Below are 27,870 nucleotides of genomic sequence, written 5' to 3'. Positions count from 1 at the left end.
CGCGCCTGCGTCGCCTCGGGCCACTCTAAGTCGTGGATATCTCCTGCGCCGTTATTATCGCTAAATGATATGACAAAATGTCAGTTTAAGATCCATTTGATTATGAGCCCGTGAAGATTGTATAATGATGGACCCATATCTAATTACACCTATGTAAGGAAACGTGCCTGGAAAGTTGGAACCGGGAATAATATTATGGAAACAACTCGTATTATCAATTTTTCAAAATTATAGTGATATAATCATCGGCTTTTTTTAAATATGGAACAACTTACATTACTATTTGTGTCATATTATCGAAATCTATTTCAGCTATTTATTATTCTAATTCGAAACAATTTCAAAAATATTATCAATTACTTAAAAACTCCTTTATAACAGACATTCCCATAATTACCTTTAGTTTAATAAACTTATAGACCAAACTCGAAGCCTTTAATACAAAGCCTACACCGATGACCTTCCGAGAAATAGACAATATGGACAATGTAGTAGGCCACCCGCGATGGTTGTGTCAGGCAAATTTGTTGAAGCCTCTGACGGCTTTATTTCTCTTTATAATAAAATTAAGACTTGAACATTAGTCATTCCTTTTAAATGTATCCCGAGTATATAAAGTCTCACTCTTACTGTTAAATTATATGGTAATAAGTTTGTTTCACAATATTGTTAATTACTCCTTTACATACAAATACTACTTTTTGTGACTACTTAAATAATTTAAAGAAAAGCAATAAATCGTATATACAATGTTAAAAAACATTACAAGTACTACCTATAAATACCGTATACTTAATTTATCTTGCCCCCAGCAACGTCCATTCTTTCGAATCAAATAAATATTTTATTCAATTGTCGTATGTTTTGTCTAAGTACTTTCAAACAGTGTTTGTAGTTGTGCGAACAATGTTGCAAATTGAAACCCATCGCCGAATTAGCACGGTCAACAATGACGCGCGTTTTCGTGACCAGAATGCTTACAAAGGTCTCAAGTTAGACATTCAATAAAAACCTCTTTGCCTTGCACTGGCCATAAACGTAGTCACTCCTGAAAAGTACATACAAGTACATTCAAACTTGCACCCAAGGATAATTTTTATAAAGAAATTTCGTTAACAATTTTTGGGATAAATTTACATACATTATTTACTACATTTTCCAAAAAGGACAAATAAGTATTTCATGAATTAGGCGGCAAAAGTAGTAGCCTAATATAGCCTATAAAAGTGTAGCCTATAAGCTGGTTTTATGTCAAAAAAATTAGTTTCTTTAAAAAATTAAGTATATGTGTAGCTTATCAACGGAGAACCTAAATCCCAGTGGTTAAATCCTGTAAGTTGATGAATTTTATGGCGTAGATCCTTCCCCTGCGAAATACTTTTCGCTATATTCACTCCAAAGGCGTAAAATAAGGTATGTATTTCAAATGATTTTATGGAATTTATTTACGATCATAAAAGCAAGAAATATAAAAAAAACATTAAAAATTGTATAATAGGTAATTTGTTTTGTTTTTACAAATCATTACCCTAAGTTTCGGACAATACCTAAATTCTGTGTATACCTATAGCCCTCATTAATATTTCCATTCACTACATGAATACAGAATAACAAGTGCTATAAATTGTATATAAGTTTTGACAAGTGCGGACCGTAATTTATCACATCACAATAGAATTCCGCAATATTTTACTCAGTCCCTTCATCAGTCCTTACTATTTCAGAGCTTTAAAAATATATGTTGTACCATTTGATTCACATTAAGGCTGACAGGCAATCGTTTAATCTTTTCATTGGTATCGAAATGACTCGGGCAAGCGAGCGCGGTGGCCCGGTGACTCACGACTGCAGCTCACCTTTATTGAGAACGACATTCGAACATATTAGATGCAATAAAACATTTTCCCCTGTTTAGACGACCTGTCAAAAATGATTTTTAATTTCTTTTTATTTGCTCTGTGATGATTGAGCACCAGTTATAGAAATGTAACGAGAACACATCACATCCCTTGGGGGGTTACAATTTGAACAATATTAACATGCTAACTAGATTAGCAGAAAGCACCTTTGAAACAATATAATACAAATTAAAAAATTATATTGTTTATGGCATGAACCCATTTTTGGCATATAAATCCTGCATTCCTGCAAATTTTGCATTGGTGATGAGATAAAGTGAAATGAAAATATTGTCATTGCTTTCACAGACGTAGACGAAAAAGTTATTTTTAAATATTTATATATTCCCTGTTGTATGGAATAATAAGTCATCTCTTAAAATGGTATCCTATCTTTAACTGTCATGCCAGGTTGAAATCATCTTATGCCTTAGACGCTTGGCAATTCCCGTTACCTCACCATCGTAGCGCGAACGGATTCAGCACTGATTGATTGTAAGCTCGGCGCAAAAATGGTTGCGAGTGGCGGTTGTATTGAAATGAATGAGCCTACGCAAATGGAATTATTGATGCCTTCCGCCAAATGTTAATCTATTACAGATTTTGTACACATTAAAATTAGGCAAGTTAATGCATTGCCCATGTCCTTACAGAAAACTGAGCAAAAATTTATACAAGATCAGTTAATGTGACGATCAACCGAAATTTTTTTTCATACGATTATAGGGCTTTCGTACGGTAAGACTACATTAATATGTGCATCACCTACGGCTTGAGTACAACGCATAAACTGTACAGGGCCCGTTGCAATTTTCAATAGCGATCAAATTTTGATCAGTTTTTGTATCGCACGAACCCATGTTCCACCATCAGAACTAGGATATAAAAAGGACTACATACTTGCAAACAAAAACTTCGGGATCGGTATCGCGATTCGCGATAGCAGTTAAATGTTATAGAGTATGGGCGCTAGTCGGAGGTCGACAGGAAGAAATAGATATCGGATTGCATTCAGGGGCAATGAAAATATGTTCTATAATAAGTCTATTTTATGTTCATATTCTGGCTTTATGGTTTACAGCGAATAAAACATTGGATATTCTGTAAATTGTACAACATTTGATAAACTGTTTTAAAATTATAGACAAACATGGTCACTTTATACAATTTAATTATACGTTGATATAACCTCGTCATTGCAAACAGATTTTGGAGGAAGTTTTTGCCGCGCACCACCACTATGTGGAAACAGCTACAAAATGAAGTATTTCCTAAACAATTCGACATAGGATCCTTCTACAAAAAGATCGCTAACACGCTTGCAAGCTTACTATGTGAGTGTCCATGTGCGGAATATCAGTTTATATCATCCACCTGCACGTTGGCCCTTATTATATAAAAAAATAAAAGGTTAAATAAAACTTCAAAGAATCATCTTAAATATTTTGTATTTATTTACATGAGCTAAAATATAAATAAACACTTTGACACCAATTATTTAAAATAAATACATAAGACTCCCAAATTCATTCCGAACTTTCACAATTAACAATGAAGAATAACTAATTTGTTCCATAATTTAAACCGTCGCACCGGCCCACTATCACATCGAGATAAAAGTTTGTAAAATCTATGTATCTACATTAACAAGGAAATTAAATAACGTTGACTGGGACCTGAAACAAAAAAAATATGTTAGCGAGAACTAAATACACAAATTAAAGCACCTCCTGAAGCCTGTAATTTCAATTTTAAGCATAACAGCGAGAACTGTCTGAGAACTTATCAACCTTTATATGTTTTAGAACACGTTTAACATGGTAAGGAAGTAATTAATTAAACGGAAGTAATAATTATTTGTTTAAAGTTCACCATTAATTATAATTAATTGTTGTTAAGCCAAATAATTATTTGGCTTCAACAACAAAAAATGCTAAACAAAGACAAGTATTTATTGCTATCCTGTTCACTCTAATACATCTCACTGTCATAATTATTTCAGAACCAATATATATTAAACATTTTAAATAAATAGGCTAGTCACTATAATCACATTTAACACCACAGTCTAGTTGAGTTTAAATTATTCAATTTAAAATTGTGATAATTGCTTTACTTATTAATAGCTAAAAACTACATCCATCTGTAAAATTAAAATGTTTAAATATCTGACAGTCGCGTTATTAAAAATCAATAAAAATATTATCCAAAATACTAACCTAACTTAATTCAAACCCGGCGCCCGCCTGTATTGCATATAAAAGCTTTTCAGCTAAAACCTCTTCAGAGTTTGTTTCTGGTATTTTTAAGAGGTTCATACAAGTTGATGAGGAAGGGAGCCGGTCAGAGGAACCAGCTGATTGTATGCAGAACGGTGGTTGTAAATCCTAAAATTCAAACAACTTTAGTAGAACTTACTCTTTCTGCACAGATTATATAACATATACACTTATTGAAAATGTATCATCTGTGCTAGAGTACCGCGGTGAGATTTGTTAAAATATATTTTTTATGTTGATTTGATTTACTCTAAAGTCCGACAATCAAATTGATACTTAATATAAACAAAAAAGTATATATTTTATGTTAATTAATAGAATGATGCGTTGGTAAGAAAATGTATATATACTATTATACAGATGCATTGATTTGTTATTAGAGCAGCAATGCACCAATGGACTTTCTTTCTATATTTAACATTTGCTCGAACGGTAAAGGAAAACATCGTGAGGAAACCGACATATCCTAGACCCAAAAAGTCGACGACTTGTGTCAGGCACTGGAGGCTGATCACCTACTTGCCTATTAGATTTAAAAAAATGATCATGAAACAGATTCAGAAATCTGAGGCCAAGACCTAAAGAGGTTGGAATAAATATTTGGTAATGTCAAATGGTTCTGTTTGGAAGGCGGATCTTTCGCATAATTCATACGCATAATTCTGGCCATACCCAACTAGAGCTAACAAGTCTCTTAGTAGTTAAATATTTTTATCTATTTTTATCTCTTAGTAGTTATAAATAACCATTAGTATATGGTATATATGGTATATATGGTATATATGGTACATATGGTATTAAATAAAAATTCAAACCTTGAACCCCAATAAGGGTGGTCTGGAACAACTGGTAACAAATTTAAGTAATTGTCGGCGTTGGTCATCTGTAAACCTCTCCACTACCTTCCAGAAGTGTTGTATAGTTGGATGTGCCTCAGAGAAACCACCTATAATCATAATTTATAAAATAAATTTCCATATTAAAAAATATTAGTATTTATTCAGTAATAATAACAAGTAATTACTATTTCCGTAAGAGATTTTTTTCAATTGGCAATAGGTAAATATTTAAATATGATTAATGATGTTGAAAAATATATATACTACACAATGACATATATCACATATATGTCAATATATCCGTTGACATCTTGTATCGAAATTTTGAAGAAAAAATCTTTGAATTAAAATATAAACACCAATAAATAATTAAAACATATTGTACCTCCATATTGTGTATGTTGCTTTAAATCGTGCAGGTCTATTGGCACTTCAGCCCCAGATATCAATAATTGAAGTTCTCGACACGAAAACATTCTCAACCACTCAGAGTTAATTACTGACATTAAGCCTCGTTTGAATGCGTTACACTGAGCACGTATTTGTCTGAAAAATTTATAAAAACTACTTCTTTTCTCAGTAAAAATGCACCATCCATTTATTCTGAATCGGTTTAAAGAAGGCGTACTTTTAAAACACAGACAAGGTGAAGCAAATGATGGGCAATCATAAATCTAAGTAAGAATAAAGAAGTCAAGCCGAAACTTCATTTTAAATCTCTATTTTATATGATCGTTGAATTTAGATTTTGTTTATTTGACATTTAAATCGTTAATTTTTTTATTAAATATTTTAGATTAATATTGTAGCAATGTTCCGAATGAAATGTATAAAAAAGTGTATGATTAGTTATTAAATCGTGATTTTTCCATCAAAATAAATGGACTGTCAATGACGGAGCTACAGCGAGAAAGGACGCCATAGCGCCGCCATTTTAAGTTTTCATATGTTTTTTCTCGAGGTTTCTGTCTTATAATCACGTGCAAATTTAATTTATAATAATAAGTTACAAAATAAGTTTTTTAGTAGAAAATTAATTTAAAATTATTCTGCAAATAAGTTCTTTAACAATCCTAGTTTGTTCAATATTTTATAATTGCTAGTATACATTACCTATTTAATTTGAAATCAGCAACAAGGTGAATGTATTCTATTCTATTCTCCGCTGTCACGGCAATATTGGCACCTCCCGGCTTCAATTCTTCTATCTAAAAGAAAATAAATAAAAATAGCCTATTTCGTGTACTACACTAAGTCCATGTCATTAATGTTTTACACTAGTGTTCGATCTCCGGCGGAGTAAAGGTCTTCTCCAAATTCTTCCTCTTATCTCTGTATTCCTCACAATTTTCCAATTCAGTCCCTGCTATCCCTTTTAGATGGAAATAGAGATTGGAAGATGAATTATCTTCCCAAGTTTCTGGTGGGCGTCCTCTCTTTCTTCTTCCCACTGGGCTATGGGCCATTCCAAGTGAGAGGCTTCTTGACCCATCTGCGATCACAAATGTGACCGGCCCATTCCCACTTTAACTCTTTTTTATGTGTTATGGCGTTTATGTTTGAATGGCTTTAGCCGAAAATATCATAAATACTTTAAGTAAATTTATATAAATATCGGTAGTTAGGTCAAACATATTAGCTTATAATATTAACTATTGCCACAACTAGCTTTTCTAAATGCGCATAAGAATAAAAATATGAACAATTTATTTAACAGGGGCAGGTGGCTCATCTGATTTTAAGTGATAAAGTTCGCACGTGCGCCGCCGGCCTTTAAAGAATTGGTACGCTCTTTTGTTTTTCCTAAATTCGAACCTATTTCTAACTGACAGATTTACGAGATTTATTTTATTTTCACGAGGTGTAAGTTTTGAACGTTCCACATATAAGAAACCGATATAGAAATATTTTTCCATAACTCCACTATACTAACCCTTTGTTCTCCCAGCTCATCACTGACAACGGTAAAGTCCAATCCTAAATCTGGTACATCTTCCCAGCTGTGTGATTTAAGCAGCAATAGACCTCGATAGAGACCTGGATCTAGAGACGCGAGCGCGTGTACGTCGGGCTCACGGGAAGAGCACAATTTCGCTAAGAAAAACTCCGCCAGCGGCAGTTCTACCAAAAGATTCTCGTATAGTGCCTGCAAAATTAAACAGACATGAAAATTTTCGGGTATAACCTTTTATAAACGTTTAGGAAAATTGAAAGGTATGTCACGACTCTTTTAATGTATATTTAATAATTATAAATATTAAAGTAGATAATTGAAGATTTTTTAAAATTAAATCAAGAATTATTGAATTTTTCTCTCACTCGACTATAAAGACATGATATGACAAATTTTCTAGAATCAACATGAGTGGGCTGTCATCTGTCAAGTGGTCAATTCAATTATGTCAGTTAAGAGTCTAGAACAGTGTTTCCCACCCTTTTGCGTGCCAGGCCCCACCTTAGCATTTCTAAAACTCTTTTACCACCTCCAAGTAACATGCATAATTTCTAATATAAAAACAATATTTGTTCACCTACGGAACTGATAGAAGTAAATCGCTAGAAAATTATTAAAAAAACACAGTCAGTAAATTTTCTGTATCATCAAAAACTAGTCCATTTTCGGATTGCCCTCCTCAACAATTAAATTGACGACCTGGAAAATATTTGTCTAGAATCTGTGGTATATTACCTTTCCTAGCATTCTCCCGATAAAATAGTAATGAACAGGAAAGTCGTCATACAATAAATGAACTCCAGGATTCGGATACAACATGTTATCCTTGGTTAGCCTAAATAGACCTCTGTTTGGGTCAAAAGCCGACCTGAAAAATTATTATAATTACAAAATTAAAATATCTTTAAAAAGGCAGCATCAATCAAGTCATGAAATGAAAAAAGATTCCAGATCTATTTCTGTACTAAGACAAAAACGTTAATATGCTTTCTAAGTTTACATTTAAAATTACACTTGGAATGTATTTTTCTTCTACAAAGAGAACCAAAGAGAGTGTATTAGATAAATATATAAACTCACTTTAGAAGTTCTGACAAAAATTCCCTAAAAAGTCCTCCACCATCGACCCCTGGCTCCTCTGCACCGGCTTGGTTGATTAGTTGTACTCGCAATTTAAGTTTCAAGTTTGGTTCTGAAGATATATATACAATAATAAATCTTTAAAACATCTTTAATGTGACTAAAATGTGTTTCGAGTCTAATGAGCTAGTGTTAATGGCCTATAGAAAGTCCATTAGTAGACAGCTGGGGTTCAAATCTAATATCTCAGGGATGAGATTCGTACGCTGAATTTAGCCGGTGTGGTTAGGTTTTTTGGAAAAAGGGAAGGAAACTCTTCTTTAATAAAATTCCAGAGGCTCTTTTATCTTTACCTTTTGATTTTTTTTATGTCTTAATCTTGCAATCAGTCAGCTAGACTACTAGCTGAGGTGTTGAGAGCTGTTAATAAATCTAAGAAATATTTTAAAGAAAAGCTGTGTAATAAGGCTTACTATAAAGTTAACGATGATCTAGTTGATAAAAGGGCCTGGAACTAGTGCTCAACAGGCTATTTCTAATTAGTTTGATATATTTGTTTTAAAATATGTGTTGTTTGATGATTTGGTTTTTTAAGAGATTTTTTAAGCGTGTATTCTCTCTTGGTCTACACCCTCTCTTCTTCGCCGTTGAGTAGGGATGCCTACAGATTCAAATTTAATGATGTGGAATAAGTAATACCTGTCTATGTTATGTTCCATACAAAAAATATTTTATTTTTCTGCTCAAGCAAATACTACTGTATTCTACTAAATACAAGAGCTGTCAAAGTTAAGATTAAACATTCCTGTGACCTCTGTAAATATTCTAATGACACAAGGATTTAAGCGGATTACAATCAAAACTTCAATGTGATTAACTAAACTTACAAACATGTGCCGATATGACAGAGCGAACAGTTACAATTATTGTGAGACAAAATATAGCCGGGCGGTAGATGTTTACAATTTAATCACATGCACACATTAGAGCGAGATAAAACATAACACAATACACAAATAATATGAATGTCAGATTCCGCTGCTAAGTAGATGATAACTTACCATTTTCGGGTCTAAGTTTATCAAATGCGTCTTCGTAGAGGTGCGTTCGTCGCACACTTATGTTTATTGAAGGGCCCTCATTGAAATTCGTCATTTCATACCAATGCTCAGATTTTTCCCTAAAACCAATAAGTTTCACTTCATTGACTAAATGATATTGATAATTCAAATCCAATTTACATCTTACTATATAAAACGAAGTCGTGTTTGTTACACATACAACTCGAGAACGGATGAATCGATTTTTATGGATTTTGATGTGTGATATTATTATACAAAATACTAATACAATACACAAAGCCAAAACAGATTACACTGATTAACAAATTATGTAACCTGTGTTTTATTATCTGCGTTTCGAATAGAATAACTATTGAATAAAAATATATTCTGTGTCAAACTTAATCAAACAATGTACTTAAATTAAGATTTCGAATCAAACAATATATAGCCAGAAAATTTGGACAGTGGCATATTTTGGATTTTAAAAATGTAGAATAATGTCAGTCATGAAAAAAGATTGACATGTGTATTGGTGGTCAAATATTTATGCGTACGTTTAGACGCAATTTTCTGTGTTATTATAAGATAATCATTTTTATTCGCCCTGGTTATAAAAGTAGGTTGAGACCTGTTTTTGTGAGCAAAAAGATTGTAAATATTTATCCTACTAGTTTTATAAATACTGTGCGGATGTTTTTGATCACCTATAATGCAGCCGAAATTTCTCATAGATGCCAATTTATGGGAATTAGATAATACATTAAAAATTACCTAAATAATAAGCCTTGAAAAATTAGAACCCTAGTCGAAAATGGCACAACGAACGGTATCTCTCTCAGTATTGTTACAGTTCTCAATTCCTTTATAGTAAGCGGAGGTCCCTCTTCTGAAATAAAATGGAGAAACATTAAAGCAAAAAAACTATTGATTAGTTTTAAATCTACCCTCTTATTCATCTATATATTAGTCTAATTACGTCATTTTAGCGAAAGTATTTGTCAACACAGCGTAAACACAATTTGATAGAAAGAGACTAAATTCAGAGTTTAAAGAATACAATTAATGTTATACAGTTTTTAAGAACAAATGGTGTTAAAATATACTTCGTCTATTCAAAGCAAGAAACGGGCATAGAGATTAAAGAAATTTGAAACATCGCTCTTTATATAAGTCGAAAATAATTGTTATATAATAATTACAATAAAAATTAATTAATTAATTGTTATATAATTATTAACCTATCCACAAACTTTTTTGATACATTTATTGTATCAAAAAAAGCAAAACATGTAGTTTACTTAGTTTCTTCTTTTGTAACGCTTACCTTGTTCCGTAGGGGCAAGATGGGCCAAATGAGCCCTGTAAGTTCGTCTGTGTCTACCCCTCACGGCTAGTGATGCTGCAGTTCCATCTGCGGGCGCTGGAGGCACGCCCACCGCTCCAGGGGAAGCCCACGCCACGCCCCCCGTAAATTGCAAACGACTGTCACGAGCGTATAACGCACGTAAAAGTTGCGTACACACCTGGAAGAACAACTCAAGTTATGCAACTAAAGACTTAAATTCTTAAAAACATATGTTTTTTCAGGTTTAGAATTTTTAACTACTAGAGAAACCAAAGGAATTTGACTTTATCAATCAGTAAACTTTATATCCGAGCCGTTCAAAATTTTAAAATTTGTACAAAACCCCAAAAATTATTTACCTTAAACAAATGCGTCCATGCCGGTGTCAAATTCTTAGCTGGGGCGTCAGTCAGGGTTCCTACAGCGTCCTTATACTGACCCACTATAGATGGTCTTGATTCGGGGTAAACTAACTCAACAAGCCCAAGACATACTTGTTTCAGAGTACGACATAGACCACTTAGCTCCGAGAAATCAAATGCGTGTACACGGCCTGTGGTATTCGATATATTTGGCACTGGAAGAAATCCGTTGTTACATAAGTGCAATCTTTTGTTATTATATTTATGTATTTGGGTGGCGCCTTGAAGGGTTTAGATTCACAAGTCAGCACAATTGATGGCGCATAATTGCATGGAATTAAATTAGCAGTTGCATATATGTATACATTAATTTATTTATTTATAATAATTAAGTTTTTGTATATGTTGTAGTAGTTTTAATAAATAATTTTTAGTTAAAAATTAAATAATTTTTATGTCAAAATAATTGCAAGTATATACATATTTACCTATAATAATTTATGCAATATGCATAAAATGTATTATTACAAAAACTGCACATAAGCGCTGCGCTTGGAGTTCAAAAACCCAAAGACTTTTTCCATTTTTTTAAGAAATAAAATTATTATTTCAACACTGAAATATGAATTACCTGATATTTTTTCATCACTATCTGTATCTCTAAAGAATTCCGTATCATGCAGTGTTCCTATCAACAAAGTGAACAAAGCACAGAAAACAGCTAAAGGCGCCAACAGCCTATGTACTCCCATAACTGATGCGTCTGCCCCCATACCCCGAGACAGAGCTGATATTAATGGGGTGTTTGTCCCAAAAGTTGACTTATGAGACATATTAGTTAGCCAATGCCACAGACCACGGAGAAATAGAGGTTTAAATGCAAGTGTGTATAATAATCTGAAAGAGGAACATGTTAATTTTTTTATTCTATAGATTATAGATGAAAGCATACATTTTTGTCATTTATTTATATACTGCTGTGAAATTATTTTGAGTTTTTAAGAGATTTGGCATTTCTTTACTCACTTCAGGCTATAACGGCCAAGCAAAAGTCATTACTATGCAATAAAATGGATCCCAAATAGATTAACTAAATACAAAGTGCTAGCTTACCGTAACTGCAATAGATAGGAAATTGTATTGAATTGTATTTCACACTGTTGTTTAAAGGTATAAGTATATTTTGTGTTACCTGTACTTATGTAACGCCATTCGATGACTCAATAGTAAATTGTGACAAATTTGTGAGACATAATCTATGAAATCATCACTCAAATCAGTTTCCACTATCTGTCCACATGTATTCATCACACAGCGTTCTGGCTCATTTAAGGTCTCCACACATTTTGTCAATAGAGTTTGTTCCCTAACTGAAGTAGGATTTGGTTCACTTTCACTGTCACTATCATCATCGTCATTATCAGCTGCTGTTTCTTGACTATACAAGGAGTCTTCATATTCATACTTTATTTGTTTATTGCATGCATTTACTGTTAACTTAGCAAGTATTCTTAGATAATTGAGTACAACTCGATTGAGTGGCAGCCTTGTATGATCTATTTTACGGACCTCATTAACTGAAAAAGAAATTTAGTGTGAATTGATTAAAAATTAATAGTTGTATTAATTTATACAATGCCTCTATTGTTGACAAAGGCATTTCTTACTTTTAAAAAAGTAGTACATCTACTGGTTGTGTTTACTCCATCTCTTTTATGTCAAGAAATTCATATATTATATAGGTTTATTTATATAAGGAAATAAGCATTGTCTTGTATTAGTTTAGTAATAAATTAAATCACTCACCAAATCCAGGTGGTTCAAGCATAAGAACGGAATGTAAAAGCCAAGAATCATTACAGAGTCGACTATTGGTATATTTTGAGTCGTCTTGCAAGCATTCTATAAGAGCAACAAATGGAAAACGCCTGTTGACGTCATTGGCCAGTGCAGGTATTATAAACATTTCCACAGGTTCTGGATAAGGATTGCATAAAAACGCTGATGCAAATTCTGTCATAATTAAGTCACTGAAATTCAAACCAGAAATGAGAATTTTAATAGATACAAAATATATTTAGCACTCAAAATTTGAGATTTGTATTATAAAAAAGTATGAGTGAAAGTAAATTAAAAAAACTTACTTATATTCAGGTAAGGTAAATCTGCTTGTCAGACATAAGGGCCTTTGTATCAAATCATATAATGCTCCACAAAGTGGTGTTGGTGGATTTGCGGAAGGACCATAGAGAGGTGGTGTTTTCCTACATATAAGGTGACAGAGCTCCATAAAGTATCCTGAAACATGTTAAAGTAATTTATAAAAGATTCAAACTGTAATATGTCTGGAGCATAAAAATTTTTAAGCATTTAATATCATTACCTCTTTTGACAAGAAAGAGAAACATGCGCCCAACAACATTCATGGCATTTTCTTGGCTCATCATTGTACTAACTGAGTTCACAGAGGTAAATACTTCAAACATTCGAAGAGGTACAGCCAATGGTACCTAAAATACATTATCATAAAAGTTCTCAAGACTCTCTCTGCTTTTGAGCTATTTTGGAGAATTTACCATAGACGTGAATCTACAACGTTAATGCACACACATCCATTTCATTTCATGTAAAATTGCCATGATAATGAATAGAAGTGTTCCAAAAATAAAGGGACATTGAAATTATAAAAAACATTAGTACAGGAAACTTTCTAAGCTTTGGTCAAATACATAATATATCTGTAAGATACAACAATTATTATCTAATATAATGTAGTTTATTTAACCAACCTCTGAATCTATTCTTAACAACCTTAAATGCAATTCCAATAATCGCCTTAATTGTATTGAGGAAGTATCACTAGTGAGTATATTTTGCCATTGTTTTAACAAAATTTGAGATATAGAAACCTAAAAGAAAAACATATAATTATATTATAAGAATAGACAATAATAAAAAATAAGTGCTGTAACATACATACCAATCTTTTGTTGTCAATCTTGTGATCATAAAAAAATAACAATTTTGCAACAAGGACTGTCTGCATGGATTGGTCAAAATTAGCTACTTGAGAAAAGAGATTATCAAAACTCTGTCTCTCTATTTGTTTACAATGTTTTCTTGTTAGATAACTTCGAACATAAGCTTGGATTTTAATTGTACTGTTAAGCCTTTTTCTGTGCTCCTGTAATAAATAACAGACAGCAAACATTATAATAAATATTACATGCATTTAGATTATAATGATTAGAAATATATTACCTCTCGTTTTTGTCTCTGTAATTGCGACTGGTGTATGAGACCGTCTCTATCAGTCTTACGCTGTGCACTAGCTCCAGCAAGGTTCTGCTGGGGCTTTCGTCTAAAATCTCCCTCGAATGAATACATATCTGAATGTCTTAGTAATAAAACAAATTACACTTTATAGTGAAAACTGATAGCCGAGTGTTGTAGAAAACACTTAAAGGTCTAAGGAAAATATAGGGAAATTCGTTTAAAATCTTTAGACCATTGTGTTTACATGCGCAATTTTTTTAGAAAGAATAAAGCGCATCAACTCGGTGGTTAATAAAATCTAATGGATAATATTAATAATATGATGAAAAAGATCTAAATCCAAATTAAACCGTAACATTCATATTTTACTCAACACACAGTGATTATTATTTTTTTGGCACATCAAAACTCAAATTTTCATGTTAGAAGTCTACAGTCTACACTCAAAAGTCAAAATACAAGAGTCAGCAGTCACATACAATTGGTGATTATTGACATAAGCGACAAATTCAGCCACAGTAAATAATATTTGCCTATAAGCCGATAAGGTGTTTAATTTTTTAGGCTATGCCTTAAATTCTGGCGGAAATTAAAGATCTATGATTTTTACAAACGGTATTACCATCCTAGCAACAAATCTACAATACTCAGGAAAAAACATGGTTAAACTTTCCAATATGACCCGTCGATTTTTGAGATTTTTTTTATGGGAGATGGAAGAGGGGATGGAGAAATACCCCCTGTGTCATTCCCAACCTGCGGAAACCCATAGTTACGGAGATATTCATGTTTAAAATTTTAAGGCTAGAATGGTAACAATTTAGAAATGTGTCCCTGAATTTGATAATACTCATTATGTAAGTGTCTCTTTACCTTTAATGGAACACCTCCAAGTTATTTTTTCTGCCGGAGTTCCGTCTAAATATTAATAAAGATTATTTAAACCTGTATAATGTATAGAAATTCGTAAATAAATCGTACATTTGCCATTGCTTATTTTTTTTTATTTTCAATTTATCCCTAATGGGAAAGGCAAAGGACTTTAGCCATACAGATTCCATTAGTTATTAGAGACGTGACATTTTGCATCAAAATCGTTTTTTTAATTTGTCGATAGTTTTTTTAGAATAAAAACTTGAATTTTATTCAAATATAATATAATAATATGATATAAATATTAGATTTTTATATGTTTATTGATGATTTCAGAAACAGTTCTTAGAAAAAAGAAATTCATATACTAACCTAACCTAACCGAACTAGATAATAATTCGGTTTTTGAACGGCTCCGGCGCTACGGAAAACGCAGCCCCTCCACCCTTGCGTACCAAAGCACAGGCATTTCATGCCTGTGCTTTGGTACGGCGGGTGGGGGCTGCTCTTCCTCCGCGCCTCCGATTATTTATATACACTCTAGGGGTAGGGCAGACAAGACCACGTGGATAGTGGGGTGCTCTGATTCGATGTGGGTACTTTTAGGTTATTAAATAAAATGTTATTAAAAGAAAATATTCATATACTAACCTAACCTAACCGAACTAGATAATAATTAAGTTTTTTGATTACAAATAATTAATTTGATCATAAGTTACAAATAATCTATGGTCCATATTGGAAAGTTTAGTAGTATCGATACGTCAAATTTTTCGAACCCTTCACTAATCGATACGTGAAATGGTTGATGTTTGACATCAGTTATTTGTCAAATTCATTGTGTTATGGCGTGTTATGGAATGATATTTGTCCATTTGTATGGAAAGTATAAATAATTATATCTCATGAACCGTAAGTTTCCGCAACTTAATACTTTACAAAACGCTTTCTTATGGTGAGTACTATCTACAAAAAAAATTTGAGCATTCAAATCGACGGGTCATATTGGAAAGTTTATCCAAAAACATACCTCTAGCAAGTATTGAAACGAGGATTAATTTAAAATTATGTTAAAAATTATAAGTTTACAATAATACATAGCTTCAATCCGGTAAAAAAAGTGTTTTCTTTAAATGTGTAAAAGCTATGTTAATAAAAGACAATACTTAATTAACTTTTTATAATTTTTGAGACCTTAAGAATTTTAACTGACTGATTATATTTTTTTAAGTACATACATTGTATATTTAATATTTTTAAAAGTTAATTTAATGAAAAAAATAATCTTTATATAATAATAAAACATTACATTTTCATATCATACATTTATTCATTGAGGTTCAATGCATGAATTCCTTGCATGGCAAGAAATCTGGTACTTGCCAAATATTTTTTTTTATAATTTGACTTAACTTGTAGTCTGTATTAATATGTTGATTGTTAGTCCAAAAACTGCAAATATTTCACAAAAAAATATATTATTAGTTATTATATGATTTAAATAAGGCAAAATAGTCAAAATAGTAAACTTATACATTTTCCGTTCACTTTTTTTTTGTCTTCCTTTTGAAGTGACAACGTCTAATATTTAAAACCCGTAACGCTCATAATTTTTTTTTAATTAATGAGTGAAAATATAAGTATCTTTACGAATTAAATTGTAGGTATCATTTTCCTTCTCTGTATCCTTACAAAAATGATAATTAAGTAAACATATTTCATAAAAGTATGCAATCCCTTCTTCAATGTTTTATGACGGTGTCTTGTTAAACTGACTTTACAGATACTTTTTTATTTCTCAATAAGTAGAATATCTAAATAGTTTGATTAATAGTTTTCATTATTAATCAAACTATTTAGATATTATACTATCACAATTTATCAAATTTAAAGAGTCCGATGCTAATGAATACTTTTAAAATACGCAGTTATGTTTAAATTTAAAACGATTACAAGAAATCAAGGGAAGTTTCTTTATAGTCGGATACATGGGAGAAAATTAACGTTTAAAATGGTCACCCCAGACCCCGAGTAGTGACTCAACTTGATCACGTGATCGCATTGCCTAAGCTTGGGTTTACATATTACAGGTTGTGAGGCGAAGTGTACGTTTGTCTTTTTATAACAAGCCAATCGTGTATATTTTGATATTTGTTACTGAAAAAATATCAAAATGTCGACCAAATCAAAAAAGACAGTATCGTCGTCTTCAAACATAAGTGTTGTGTCGTCAGTGCAAAGCCCTCAACAATCAAGCACTCCTGTTGGTAGCCGCCCTTCTAGTTCAGCCGGCCGGCCACACAGTCCTTTAAGCCCTACAAGACATAGTCGTTTACAAGAGAAGGAACACTTACAAAACCTAAATGACCGCCTTGCAGCTTACATTGATAAGGTACGCCAGCTTGAGAGCGAAAACTCAGGATTGCGTCGCGAAATACAAACAACCCAGGAGGTGGTCACACGCGAGGTTTCTAACATTAAAGGGATGTATGAACATGAACTTCAAGATGCTCGAAAACTATTAGATGATACTTCCCGTGAAAAAGCTAAGTTGGAGATAGATTTGAAGAGATTAATAGAGGAAAACGACGACCTCAGTAAACGGTAAGCTTGACTAAACCATCTCATTAAAGTGTTTATTTCTGTTTAATACACGTTTAAAGATTTTCATGCTACTATTTTAGTATGTAGGTTACCTATTTTTTATAGAAATATCTTCCGGATAACCTTAGCATAGTTTACGTCATCGGCGGCATTTCAATTCGGGCACGCTATATGAACGCGGCCGACCTCGCCTTTACGACACAGTGACATCATCACGATATAACAATCCAATTATAGTGGTGTCCCTATCAATTTGCTTCTGTAAAATCTTCTTCAGATTACAATCATTGTTTGTAAACAAATATGCTTATATAGGAAATTGCAAAATGTGTTGCCTCTAAATACTAAACAACAACAATAGTTCAAGTAATATCTCAATTTAAAAAATAAGTAAAGCTTGAATGTAATATATAAGTTAAAATTAGTTAATTAAAATTATAATTTTATAACTTACTTAGATATATCTAGCTAGGTTTCGGGTATAGACCGCATTTCAGTAATGGAATGGTGGGATTGCGGCCAAATGTGTCCTGTTTTTTTTATACTTAAAATAAATGGAGCATGTTATATATACATGTTACAACTATGTTTAGGCAGAAATGAAACATCTTAAATTATATGAAAATAACCCATATTGTCTAAACTCTTGAAATAATTAATTACTCTCAAGAATATATATGTATATATATATATGTAAATACAAGGTGTCACTGGCACCTGAATTCAAGTACTCATATCCCAATATTGTGCAATGGATTCTGCTATGTGCAGATTAACTCTTCATAATTTAATCTTCATTTATATTTTAAAATGAAATTGTTATATTAAAAAATTAAATGACTTCTTGGTTTATTTAAGTCTGATGTTTTTGCTAGTGTGTGGTTTTTTCATTAGCAAGTAAGTATTATTATTATTTCAGGCATTAATGTACTTTAAAGAATCAATTTGATATTGATATTAATTTATAGCTTTACCTTGCATAAAGGTTGCTGACCATGAGGTCTATGTCACTACAGCTCTTGCATGACCTCACACCTACTGCATTATAATAATCATATGGTTATGTGAAAATCACATACTGAACTACCAATTACTTATCTATACCATTATTATATGCATTTATTAAGCATATAAATTTATAAACTTTGGGTTTAAATTAAGGGTCCAGTGTTAATTTAATATTTTGTGTTCTGTACACTTTAACATACATATTCTAATTAATTAGTTACTACCTTACTATATTAAGGCAGGGTTTTATATATAAAGGGGCTCAGATTTAATAATATGTTATCCATGACGTTATGTTTTCACAATAAACGATGACGTAGTCTCGTAGGCGTTAGAGTATTTACTCTATATACATATATATTATAATATTTCTTAATTTTATTTTTAGAATTAGTTATAACTTCTATGGTTGTTTATTATATTTGTTAAGACAGAAGGTATAACTTTATCAGAATTATCTCCCACATAGATTGACCTCGTTTACTTATTAAATAGCATATTGTTTTATTTTTAACAAATGTTGAATCAGAGATCGACTCCGATGCGACATTCCGCCAGTACTTTATTGTCCTCGTGGACCCAACTTTAATTTTAAAGTAATATCAAATTATAAGAATTATTAGCCTTGGCCCCTCAGTCTCAAATCATGTTTGTTTACATTATACCCACCAATGACATCTTTACCTTGTACGAATGTTGTTCTATTTACCGTAAAAATGCCTCAGTATTCTTACGTAATCGCTGTAAATAGCGTGACTAATCATCGATCAAACTGTAACCCTCGACATTTTTACTAAGCTTTGTTGTGCATATCAATAAAGCCCAAAATCGTAAAAAAATAACGTGGATAAAGCGTGACGTAACCACGTAAAAATTTTATTTATTTTTGGTGCTGACGTTATGTTTTCCATTATTATTGTATAAATTTGTATAGATCGTGCCAAGGGCGAAATTAGTGACAATAAAATCAATCAAATTTTATTTTAAGTTTACCCTTCCAAAAATATCGCTTATACCAAAAGTATTCATGATTGCAAAGAGAAAATCACAAGTGCCATAATTTATATTCTTATGAAGTATCAAGTAAAATATTATACAGTCAAACCTGGATAAGGAAGCGCTTCAGGGACCGCGATCGCTTTTTCTCTTATAAGTTCCCTTAGATGTTTTTCACTAATCCGAGTTTCTACCTTACAGAGTTACAGAAGGGGTTGTTTCACTTATACAGGTCTAAAAAAATACGGCAAATATGACGTAATTAGAAACAAAATACGCGTATTACCCATAGGATTAAATATTTATTGGAATCGTAGTTAAAGATAAGATTTAATCTAATTATAACAACATTTACTTTAAAAATCTGTTAATTTCTTTTGCGATTCTGTTTTTAAATTTTGTGTATGTAAATTCTATCAAATATGATTTGATCAATCGTAAAATTTATGAAGCGTCTCCAATGTTATAAGCAGGTTCTGTTTGTGAACTGACTGTATTAAACTTGACAGACAAGTCGGTACGAACTAATAAACAAAACAATAACAGACGTACATTTTGATTTTTTAATAGAATGGGTTGCTCGAACTAGGTAATTTCAAAACAGACGCACATTTGGTTTGAATTAAATAAGGGTCCCTCGAAATTTAAGAATGCGTCGAAAATAGCAAAAGTTAAACGCGTTCAACTGTCGTTTATAGAGGCATAGGTAAGTATCAATCTCTCGTATAGAGGTTCACGCGTAACAAATGACTGGCACTTATTTTATATTTCTCATAGAGATTTTAGGAGGGCAAAATGAGGGGACCTGGTAGATACTCTCACAGTTATCACTTATCCAAGTTTTACTGTAATTGAATTTAAAAAAAAAAATTAATTAAACATGGTGCTTCGAGACTGAAACCAATTATTTCAAATTTCAAGTACATAGTGAAACAAATAGTACAAAAATATGTACATGGAATATGATCTAGATAGAGTTATATTTTATGGGAAAACGAATTATTACTTTCCTTTATAATGCATCCATCTTAGTCAAGCAATATAATATTATAACAATACTTATTTACTGTGACCATTTCAGTTTGGATAAAAAGACAAAAGACTGGCAGCAGGCAGACAATTTAGCGCGTCATTTCGAGAACCGGTTCACTGAAGAAAGCAACAAGTACAACACCGCCCTCGCTGATAAGAAGAAAGCTCAAGATGAGGCCAGAGTATGTATATTTGAATAACTAGAAATTAATGCATGTTTCAAAACTCGAATAGACAAATATAAATAGCGAAAAATTAATATGTACTCAAATGGTCACCAAGAATGTACTATTTTTTGTATACATTTAACTAAGGAATGTTCAGGGAAACCCCTCACATTAATTGGTCAAATTATTTTCTTAGTCTTACTCATTTTCCTTAGTGGAGAAAATAAATTGTAAACAAGAACAGTCTTGTCTTGACAGTATCTTAATAGAGACTAAGTAGTGTTATTGGACAATTATATTAAATATCCTTTTCAGTCCATTTGGTTAGTTTTAAATTACTTATTAGTCTAGTTATAATCATGGCTTTGTACAGAGGCAATTCATATTTAAAAAGTCTTACCCATAACAGAAATCTTACACATTCTAAAAGAAACCTTGTCTTGTGAAAACATAACTGTGTTTAAAATTTCGAAAAGGCCCCCTTTTAAATTTATTCATTGTTTACAGGATCTTGCAAAGGAGTTGGACAAACTACGCAAAGTGTACGCGGAGACACGCAAGACCCTTGAGGAAGAGATGCTTTGCCGAATTGATATGGAGAATACAGTACAGAGTCTGCGTGAAGAACTCTCTTTCAAAGATCAGGTGTTCCAACAGGAGCTGCAAGAGACTCGTACACGGAGACAGGTCGAGATCTCTGAAATTGGTAAGTAATATATATATTTTTCATAATATTTAACATTTTTAATATATATATTGAAATTGTTACACTCAAATTTCAGTATTTCCATATCAATATTAAAACATGTTAGGTTTTATGTCTTTTGCGAAACTGTAATCTTTTCAACACCCATCATAAAGTAACGAAAACATTAATATTCAGTAAACAATATGTCCAAAATAAATGTATTCATTTATATGAAGTGTCTCGCAGGGCTATATGGCATGTATTTTTTTTTTGTTTGAATGGTTAAATTTCTACTAATTGTGTTTTTGATTCCCCGATATCGAAACCGGAGTTTTACCGTCAGAGCTATCATGTAAGCTAACAATCGAGGCGGCCAAAATTAATTTCTCTGTCTTAACATATGCATTACCTTCAGATGGGCGTCTTGCTCAACAGTATGAAGCTAAACTGCAACAGAGTCTCCAAGAGTTGCGCGAGCAACAAGAGGCCAACATGAAAGCCAATCGTGATGAAATTGAAGCTCTCTATGAAAATAAGGTAAAAAATAACTTATTTTTTAGTTTTTAACAGGCAATACATATTAATTGTAATATTCATTATTTTTAATTTAGTTAACATCGAAATATATCTATTTATCTTATCTTATCTTTTTCAGTGTTGTGCCTTCTTCCTGGAATGCACATTTCAAAACAGTATTTGAAACTATTGATTACTTTTTTTCTTATCATCAAATTGTTATCATTAGATAAATTGTTTTGAAATTTTATTAAGACATACATGGTTTTATCATTACAAAATTCTTAACTCACTGCAATCAATTGCCAGCATGACATTTTTTCCTAAGAATTTCAAGATTTTAGATACGGTTAATATAACTTAAAAAAAATACTTAAGATTATGCTATTTATCTTAGGAGAATTATTTGGGCCATCATTAAAGTTAAATAATATGAATAAAATTTTAAAAGACAATAACGGACTATCTACTACAGTAATTGCAGAGTTGTATAGCCAAATATAACGATATTTTTTTATATATTTATAAAAGAGAAGATTTATTTAGATTTAGAGAAGCAATCTATATCTGGTATATAACGAAATTGTCGAAAAATGTAGTAAGACTGGATTTTTTTAATAGATGAAGAATTTACAAGCTGCGGCCAATCGCAATAGCAGCGCTGCAACTGTCGCTGTTGAGGAGCTCCGTACGATGCGTACTCGTATCGACAGTCTTAACAACACTCTTAACGACTTGGAGAACAAGAATGCCGCTCTTAGTGTAAGTACTTTCAAATACTGCCGTCAATATGTTTTTAAAATCAAAACAATTCAAATATGTATTTTTGTAAGTTTAACATGAAATTGGACCTTCTGATCCGGGACTATACATTCTGATAGTTCTAATTCTTTTAATATAGTCATCTCTTATGTTAGTATTTACTGTACATGTATTATTACATTTTCTGTTGTATTAGCAAATGTTGCTATAAGAAAGCAAAAACCTTGAAAAATAGATAACGTTTTCAGAACTGCCTTGATTACTGAAGGTTGAAACGAAATTATAATTGCGTCAAATAATGATAAAAACATCACCACAATTTTCTTTATCAGCTGGTTGTACAAGGTCTACTAAAACTGGTTTCGATACATTAAATTTAACTTGTATGTCACCTGTTGAATTATTTTTATAAGAAAAATTATAAATATGTATACATACACATACACTATTTTGTCTTTCTACTATAACGGAATAATGTTTTTCTGTCAATAAGAACAATTTTTTTAAATGCCTGAATATCAGAATGGAAGTAACTTAGTGCGTACCAAATCTTAAAAGGACGGCAACGCGCTTGTGAGCCTTCTAGCAGTGTGAGTGACCATGAATAGCGGTGATACCTAACATCAGATGGCATTCAGTCTGTTTAGTATTTGTTTTATAAAAAAATGCTCGGATAAAATATCTTTTAATCTTATATCTTTAAACGAGCAATTCTTATATATATATATAATTGGAATCTCGGGATCGGCTCCAACGATTTTCATGAAATTTAGTATACGGGGGGTTTCGGGGGCGATAAATCGATCTAGGTAGGAATAAATGATAGAAAATAATAAAATTGGTGTTTGAGTAGTCCCAATTTAAACTGAAAAATGAATCTTCCTGACATCTATCGGCGAATAATAATACTATTTTTTTTAAATTGCTTTAACGACACAACAACACAAGCTATTCCAGCATATATAATCTATATTGTTCATATTTCATCATTTTATCAGTATGTAATTCGTATTTATATAATTTCCAAAAACACAATTTATAAAAAAATAAAAATACCGAGCAAAGCTTCCGACCGGCCATCCAGGTACTATCTTTTAAATAAATATATATGACTAACTACTAGTTCTAATATATTTGTTTTACAGAACCGTTGCCGTGAACTAGAGCGACAACTGGAGTCTGAGCGGGCTCGTCACGCTGAAGATCTGGCCTCATTGGAGCAAGAGCTAGCCCGACTTCGCGATGAAATGGCGGCCCAACTGAGGGAGTACGCAACTCTTATGGACATCAAGATCTCGCTGGACCATGAGATTGCCACCTACCGTGCTCTTCTTGAGGGTGAAGAGGACAGGTATTTAAGAGTTATCGTGGTTAAGAATTGTAATTACATACCAAGGAGTATTAGATCAGCTTAGATACTCTTCAATTTTTAAATAATTTATGGTATATTTATTTTAATTTAGTTGTAATGTAAGTTATAATACTGGAATGCACATATATTACTCGAAACCCCCGCGGCTTCAATTGTTTGTTATTACGATGAAATTAAACATTTTGCGTTTTCAAGTATTGCCAATATTGTGAAAGAAGTTACAAATATTTACACTCCACAAAACTAAATATACATTGCTGTTTTAAGAAAAATCAACAAATTAAATTAGATATTAATCAGAGTTATTTATTATTTTAGGTTGAATCTGACATCCCAGTCGCCAGGCCGTGAATCTCGTGCCTCCATGAGCGCAAGCGTTAGCGGGAGCGGTCGTATCACTCCCGGAAGACGTGCCACGCCCCTTCGCGCCGCTCGTAAGCGCACTCTGTTAGATGAGAGCGAGGAAAGGAGCCTTCAGGACTTCAGCGTTACCTCCAGTGCTAAGGGAGACCTGGAAGTCGCCGAAGCCTGCCCCGATGGTAGCTTCGTCAAGATTCGGAACAAGGGAAAGAAGGTACAGTCTGGAATATATAAATTTGTTTGTAAAAGACAGCTACATTCTTATATAAACGATATCTGTCTGTTGACCATTTTTTATATTTATTAATAGAAAAGTATTCATTTGCTTGAAGTTATTGGCAATACAAAAGGTGCATTTCATAAAACAAACACAATATTTTGTGGTTTTTTTTTAATGTTGCCAGCGTTAAAGGCACACACCCACAGGGACTTTTAAACTGGGAAACTTTTTTAAATTTGTTTTGATTTTTAATTTTATTACTACTTTGTAGGATAAGAAAATTGTAAATACAACACAGTATTATAGAAAGATAGATTAAATGTATAGTAATTATAAAATATATTATAAACTAACTTAACATGTATAAGCTGCATTTTCAGTCAAACGTTTTAGTCTCTTCATATAAGTGAATGTTTTTGTTGTGTACAAATAATGAAAATCCATTCACAGGAACTAAGCCTCGGTGGCTACCAAATTGTGCGTAAAGCCGGTGACCAAGAGACCCTATTCAAGTTCCACCGTACCGTGAAGCTGGAGCCTGGTGCAATCACCACCGTTTGGTCTGCAGACGTTGGAGCTGACCACGACCCACCTAAGGACATTGTTATGAAGGGACAGAAGTGGTTCGTCGCTGATACATTCACCACCGCGTTGTTCAATACTGAACAAGAGGTGAGAAACTTTAAATTAAAATTCATTTATGGATTCGGACAAGGCTAAGCTGATACCGTGTCTTGCTCGGGCGATTGTTGATGGATCCGTCGGGTTTTAGTGGATATGCACAGTGGCGAGTCCCACATAACCCTTCACAGGCAATCGTGCCACGGGAGGGTATGCGTAACGCATTGCACCTCGAAAAAAAAAATGTTGTCTATGCCCCCTTGTAGAGACTTAAAATAAGGTTATACTTATTGTAATAAGATGCTGTACAATGCACTTGAAACTAAATTTCTTTATAAAAAATACTTAATTTCATTAATATCTACAGGAGATAGCCGTGTCCGAAAGACAGCGGCGGCAAATAAGCACAAGCGCACAAAGACACCGTGAGCTTGCGCATAAGTTTCCTCGACGTGAAGGGGTAAGTAATCATTATTTACCGCTAAATCACCTTACAATACGCATTATAACATCAATCACAAACGAAATCTTAAATATTAAGGATGAATTTATCTAAATCGTGTCTTCCTGGAGTTGATTTAAATTGAATATAACATGAGAAATATTAAAAATACCCAAAAATGAAATACACATTTAGAAAAAATACACAGAGACAACAAAATATATTAAACAAAACATACAAACATACATACATATTCTGATATAGAGGTAGGTTGGTGTCTGTGATGATTTTTGTTATTTAAAATTATTTTTTTATTTACAGTTGGGTGAAATCCGTGAGGGTGAAGAGAATTGCCGTATAATGTAAACAGCCATGTGCAAATAGTTATTACGTTAGGTGCCTCATCATTAGATGTTTTAGTTATTATTATTATTAAACTTGTGTGTGAATAGAACTGCCATAAGTCAGAAAGTCAATGATATTAATTCAATATTTACAAAGCTTTGAAAGTTTTTTGGTCCGAATGTTTGAAGAAATCTTGGACTAAAACACTAAAGAAAATAAAAAAATATTTCTACTTTCTGCCGCCGCCTCTTAGTTCGTCACTTTATTTATAATATAATAGTTAAATGTTAAGCCGACGTTTGGATGGACAATCTTTCAAGCTTTGTGAGTGATGGAAAATTTAATGGTATTCTATTTGCACAAGCGACGTGACATGCCACGATAGTTGGTTTCACAAGCTTTTCATTGCTTTGTAGACACAATAATATGCTTTATTTCATATGAATATTTCTGCAATTTATTAGACCACCTATCGTGCAGTTATCGTGCCTTATTAACATTGAAAGCTGACTAAATAATACATCACTTGATTTAACTTTCTGCTTATATTACTGAGACTCAAGTGTGCACTGCCATACTTGCTTTCAAACGTTCAGTGAACAAAGTACAAAGTTGTTGTTCACATATCGAGGCAATCTGTAGATATAATCTACTAAATTAATATAACATTGAATAGATTATTTTTTTAGTATTAAGTCTAAGGTGACCGTTTCATAGGTTGTCAATTTACATTATAAGTATTTCACTTTAATAATATTTTTATATAACAGGAAACAGGTGCAAGTCGCAAATTAAGATACAGATAATATACAAAAGTTTAAAGTCTGTGGGTGTGGTTTAACCTTTCAAAAATAATTAATGTACTGTAAGAAAATGTTTAGAAATTACATACTTTCATTTTTTTAAGTTAAGAGGACAGAATCTTATTGTTTTGTATTGAATCATTGGCTAACAAGATTTCATTGAAGAAAATTATGTAATGTGCAAATTACTTTATAGAAATAAATATATATTTAGTTTTAATCAATTGTGAGTTTTATTAAATTAAATCAATATTGACAATTATTATAGTATTTCTAAGGTAGAGTATCTGTAAGGTAAAAGAACCAACATGAGACTGTTCCGCGCACTATTATTTGCTGTATGGAGCAGAAATAAAAATTGAAGTGCGTGACAGGCAAAAAATTTATGCTTTTGAAAGTTAGTGGTGGTGAATGTTAAGATAGCTTAGACCGTAAAAAGCCTAAGAAAACCTGTAACTACATTAAGATTTTACAAAAAGCTTTTTATCCACCATGCTGTGTGTAAAAATTGTTATGAGATGGTTCCTTCCCTATAAAATCAGACATGAATATTGAATATTCTATATTCCAAAACTCTAAAATGATTATATCTTATAATTTATTATAAAAATGAGAACCCAAAAGTTAAAAAAAATATTGTGTTTTTTGTTACCAATTATTCTAGCTCCTTTAATGGCCGAATATGCATATGTTTAAGTAAATTCAAGTAGGTATAAGTATAATAAATAATTTTTTACACTGTTAATTCGAATACATTTCAGTATATTGCTGTCTCATATCTGTAATGAAGTTCATAATTATTGATCTATCGTTAGGTCTTGCAATTCCAATACGTTTCAGTTTATAGGAGGTCATGGCACGAAAAAATGTTATTGAATTTAGCCTAAATTATTTAGGAACCAACTTGTCTCAACGGGATTTTTTAAACAAGCTATTGGTAGGCCCCCAGATCTAATAGAAACTT

At 32.2% G+C, this 27,870-nt stretch overlaps 2 protein-coding genes across 3 annotated transcripts; one reads left to right on the top strand and one right to left on the bottom strand.

Annotated features, from left to right (window-relative positions):
* Window positions 1-3,329: 3,329 nt before the first annotated feature.
* On the bottom strand, window positions 3,330-14,540 carry LOC111003827 (ubiquitin-protein ligase E3C). 2 transcript variants are annotated; one of them, XM_022274545.2, is made up of 20 exons: window positions 14,083-14,540; window positions 13,802-14,005; window positions 13,611-13,730; window positions 13,205-13,331; window positions 12,966-13,119; window positions 12,628-12,851; window positions 12,014-12,398; window positions 11,453-11,718; window positions 10,819-11,036; window positions 10,439-10,637; window positions 9,886-10,000; window positions 9,112-9,230; window positions 8,051-8,162; window positions 7,706-7,838; window positions 6,950-7,162; window positions 6,130-6,224; window positions 5,402-5,562; window positions 4,993-5,123; window positions 4,117-4,285; window positions 3,330-3,567 (listed from the first exon to the last, which is right to left on the bottom strand). In XM_022274545.2, the coding sequence occupies exons 1-19, from the start codon at window positions 14,206-14,208 to the stop codon at window positions 4,118-4,120; spliced, it is 3,270 nt and encodes a 1,089-aa protein (XP_022130237.2). In that variant the 5' UTR covers window positions 14,209-14,540; the 3' UTR covers window positions 3,330-3,567; window position 4,117. The 2 variants fall into 2 exon arrangements, with proteins under 2 accessions (XP_022130237.2, XP_022130236.2); XM_022274544.2 differs by having other exon boundaries at window positions 3,330-3,574; window positions 4,118-4,285.
* A 2,459-nt stretch (window positions 14,541-16,999) lies between these two features.
* On the top strand, window positions 17,000-27,130 carry LOC111003922 (lamin-C). Its single transcript, XM_022274682.2, has 10 exons — window positions 17,000-17,574; window positions 20,660-20,792; window positions 21,285-21,483; window positions 21,881-22,002; window positions 22,603-22,743; window positions 23,889-24,094; window positions 24,434-24,689; window positions 25,146-25,367; window positions 25,684-25,776; window positions 26,080-27,130. The coding sequence occupies exons 1-10, from the start codon at window positions 17,144-17,146 to the stop codon at window positions 26,122-26,124; spliced, it is 1,848 nt and encodes a 615-aa protein (XP_022130374.2). The 5' UTR covers window positions 17,000-17,143; the 3' UTR covers window positions 26,125-27,130.
* The last annotated feature ends 740 nt before the right edge of the window (window positions 27,131-27,870 follow it).

The sequence above is a fragment of the Pieris rapae genome, chromosome 1, assembly GCF_905147795.1.
Source record: "Pieris rapae chromosome 1, ilPieRapa1.1, whole genome shotgun sequence".
In the NCBI taxonomy this organism is placed as follows: Eukaryota; Metazoa; Arthropoda; class Insecta; order Lepidoptera; family Pieridae; genus Pieris; species Pieris rapae.
The sequence above is the reverse complement of the archived record's forward strand: the minus strand, read 5'-3'. Positions and strand labels throughout refer to the sequence as shown.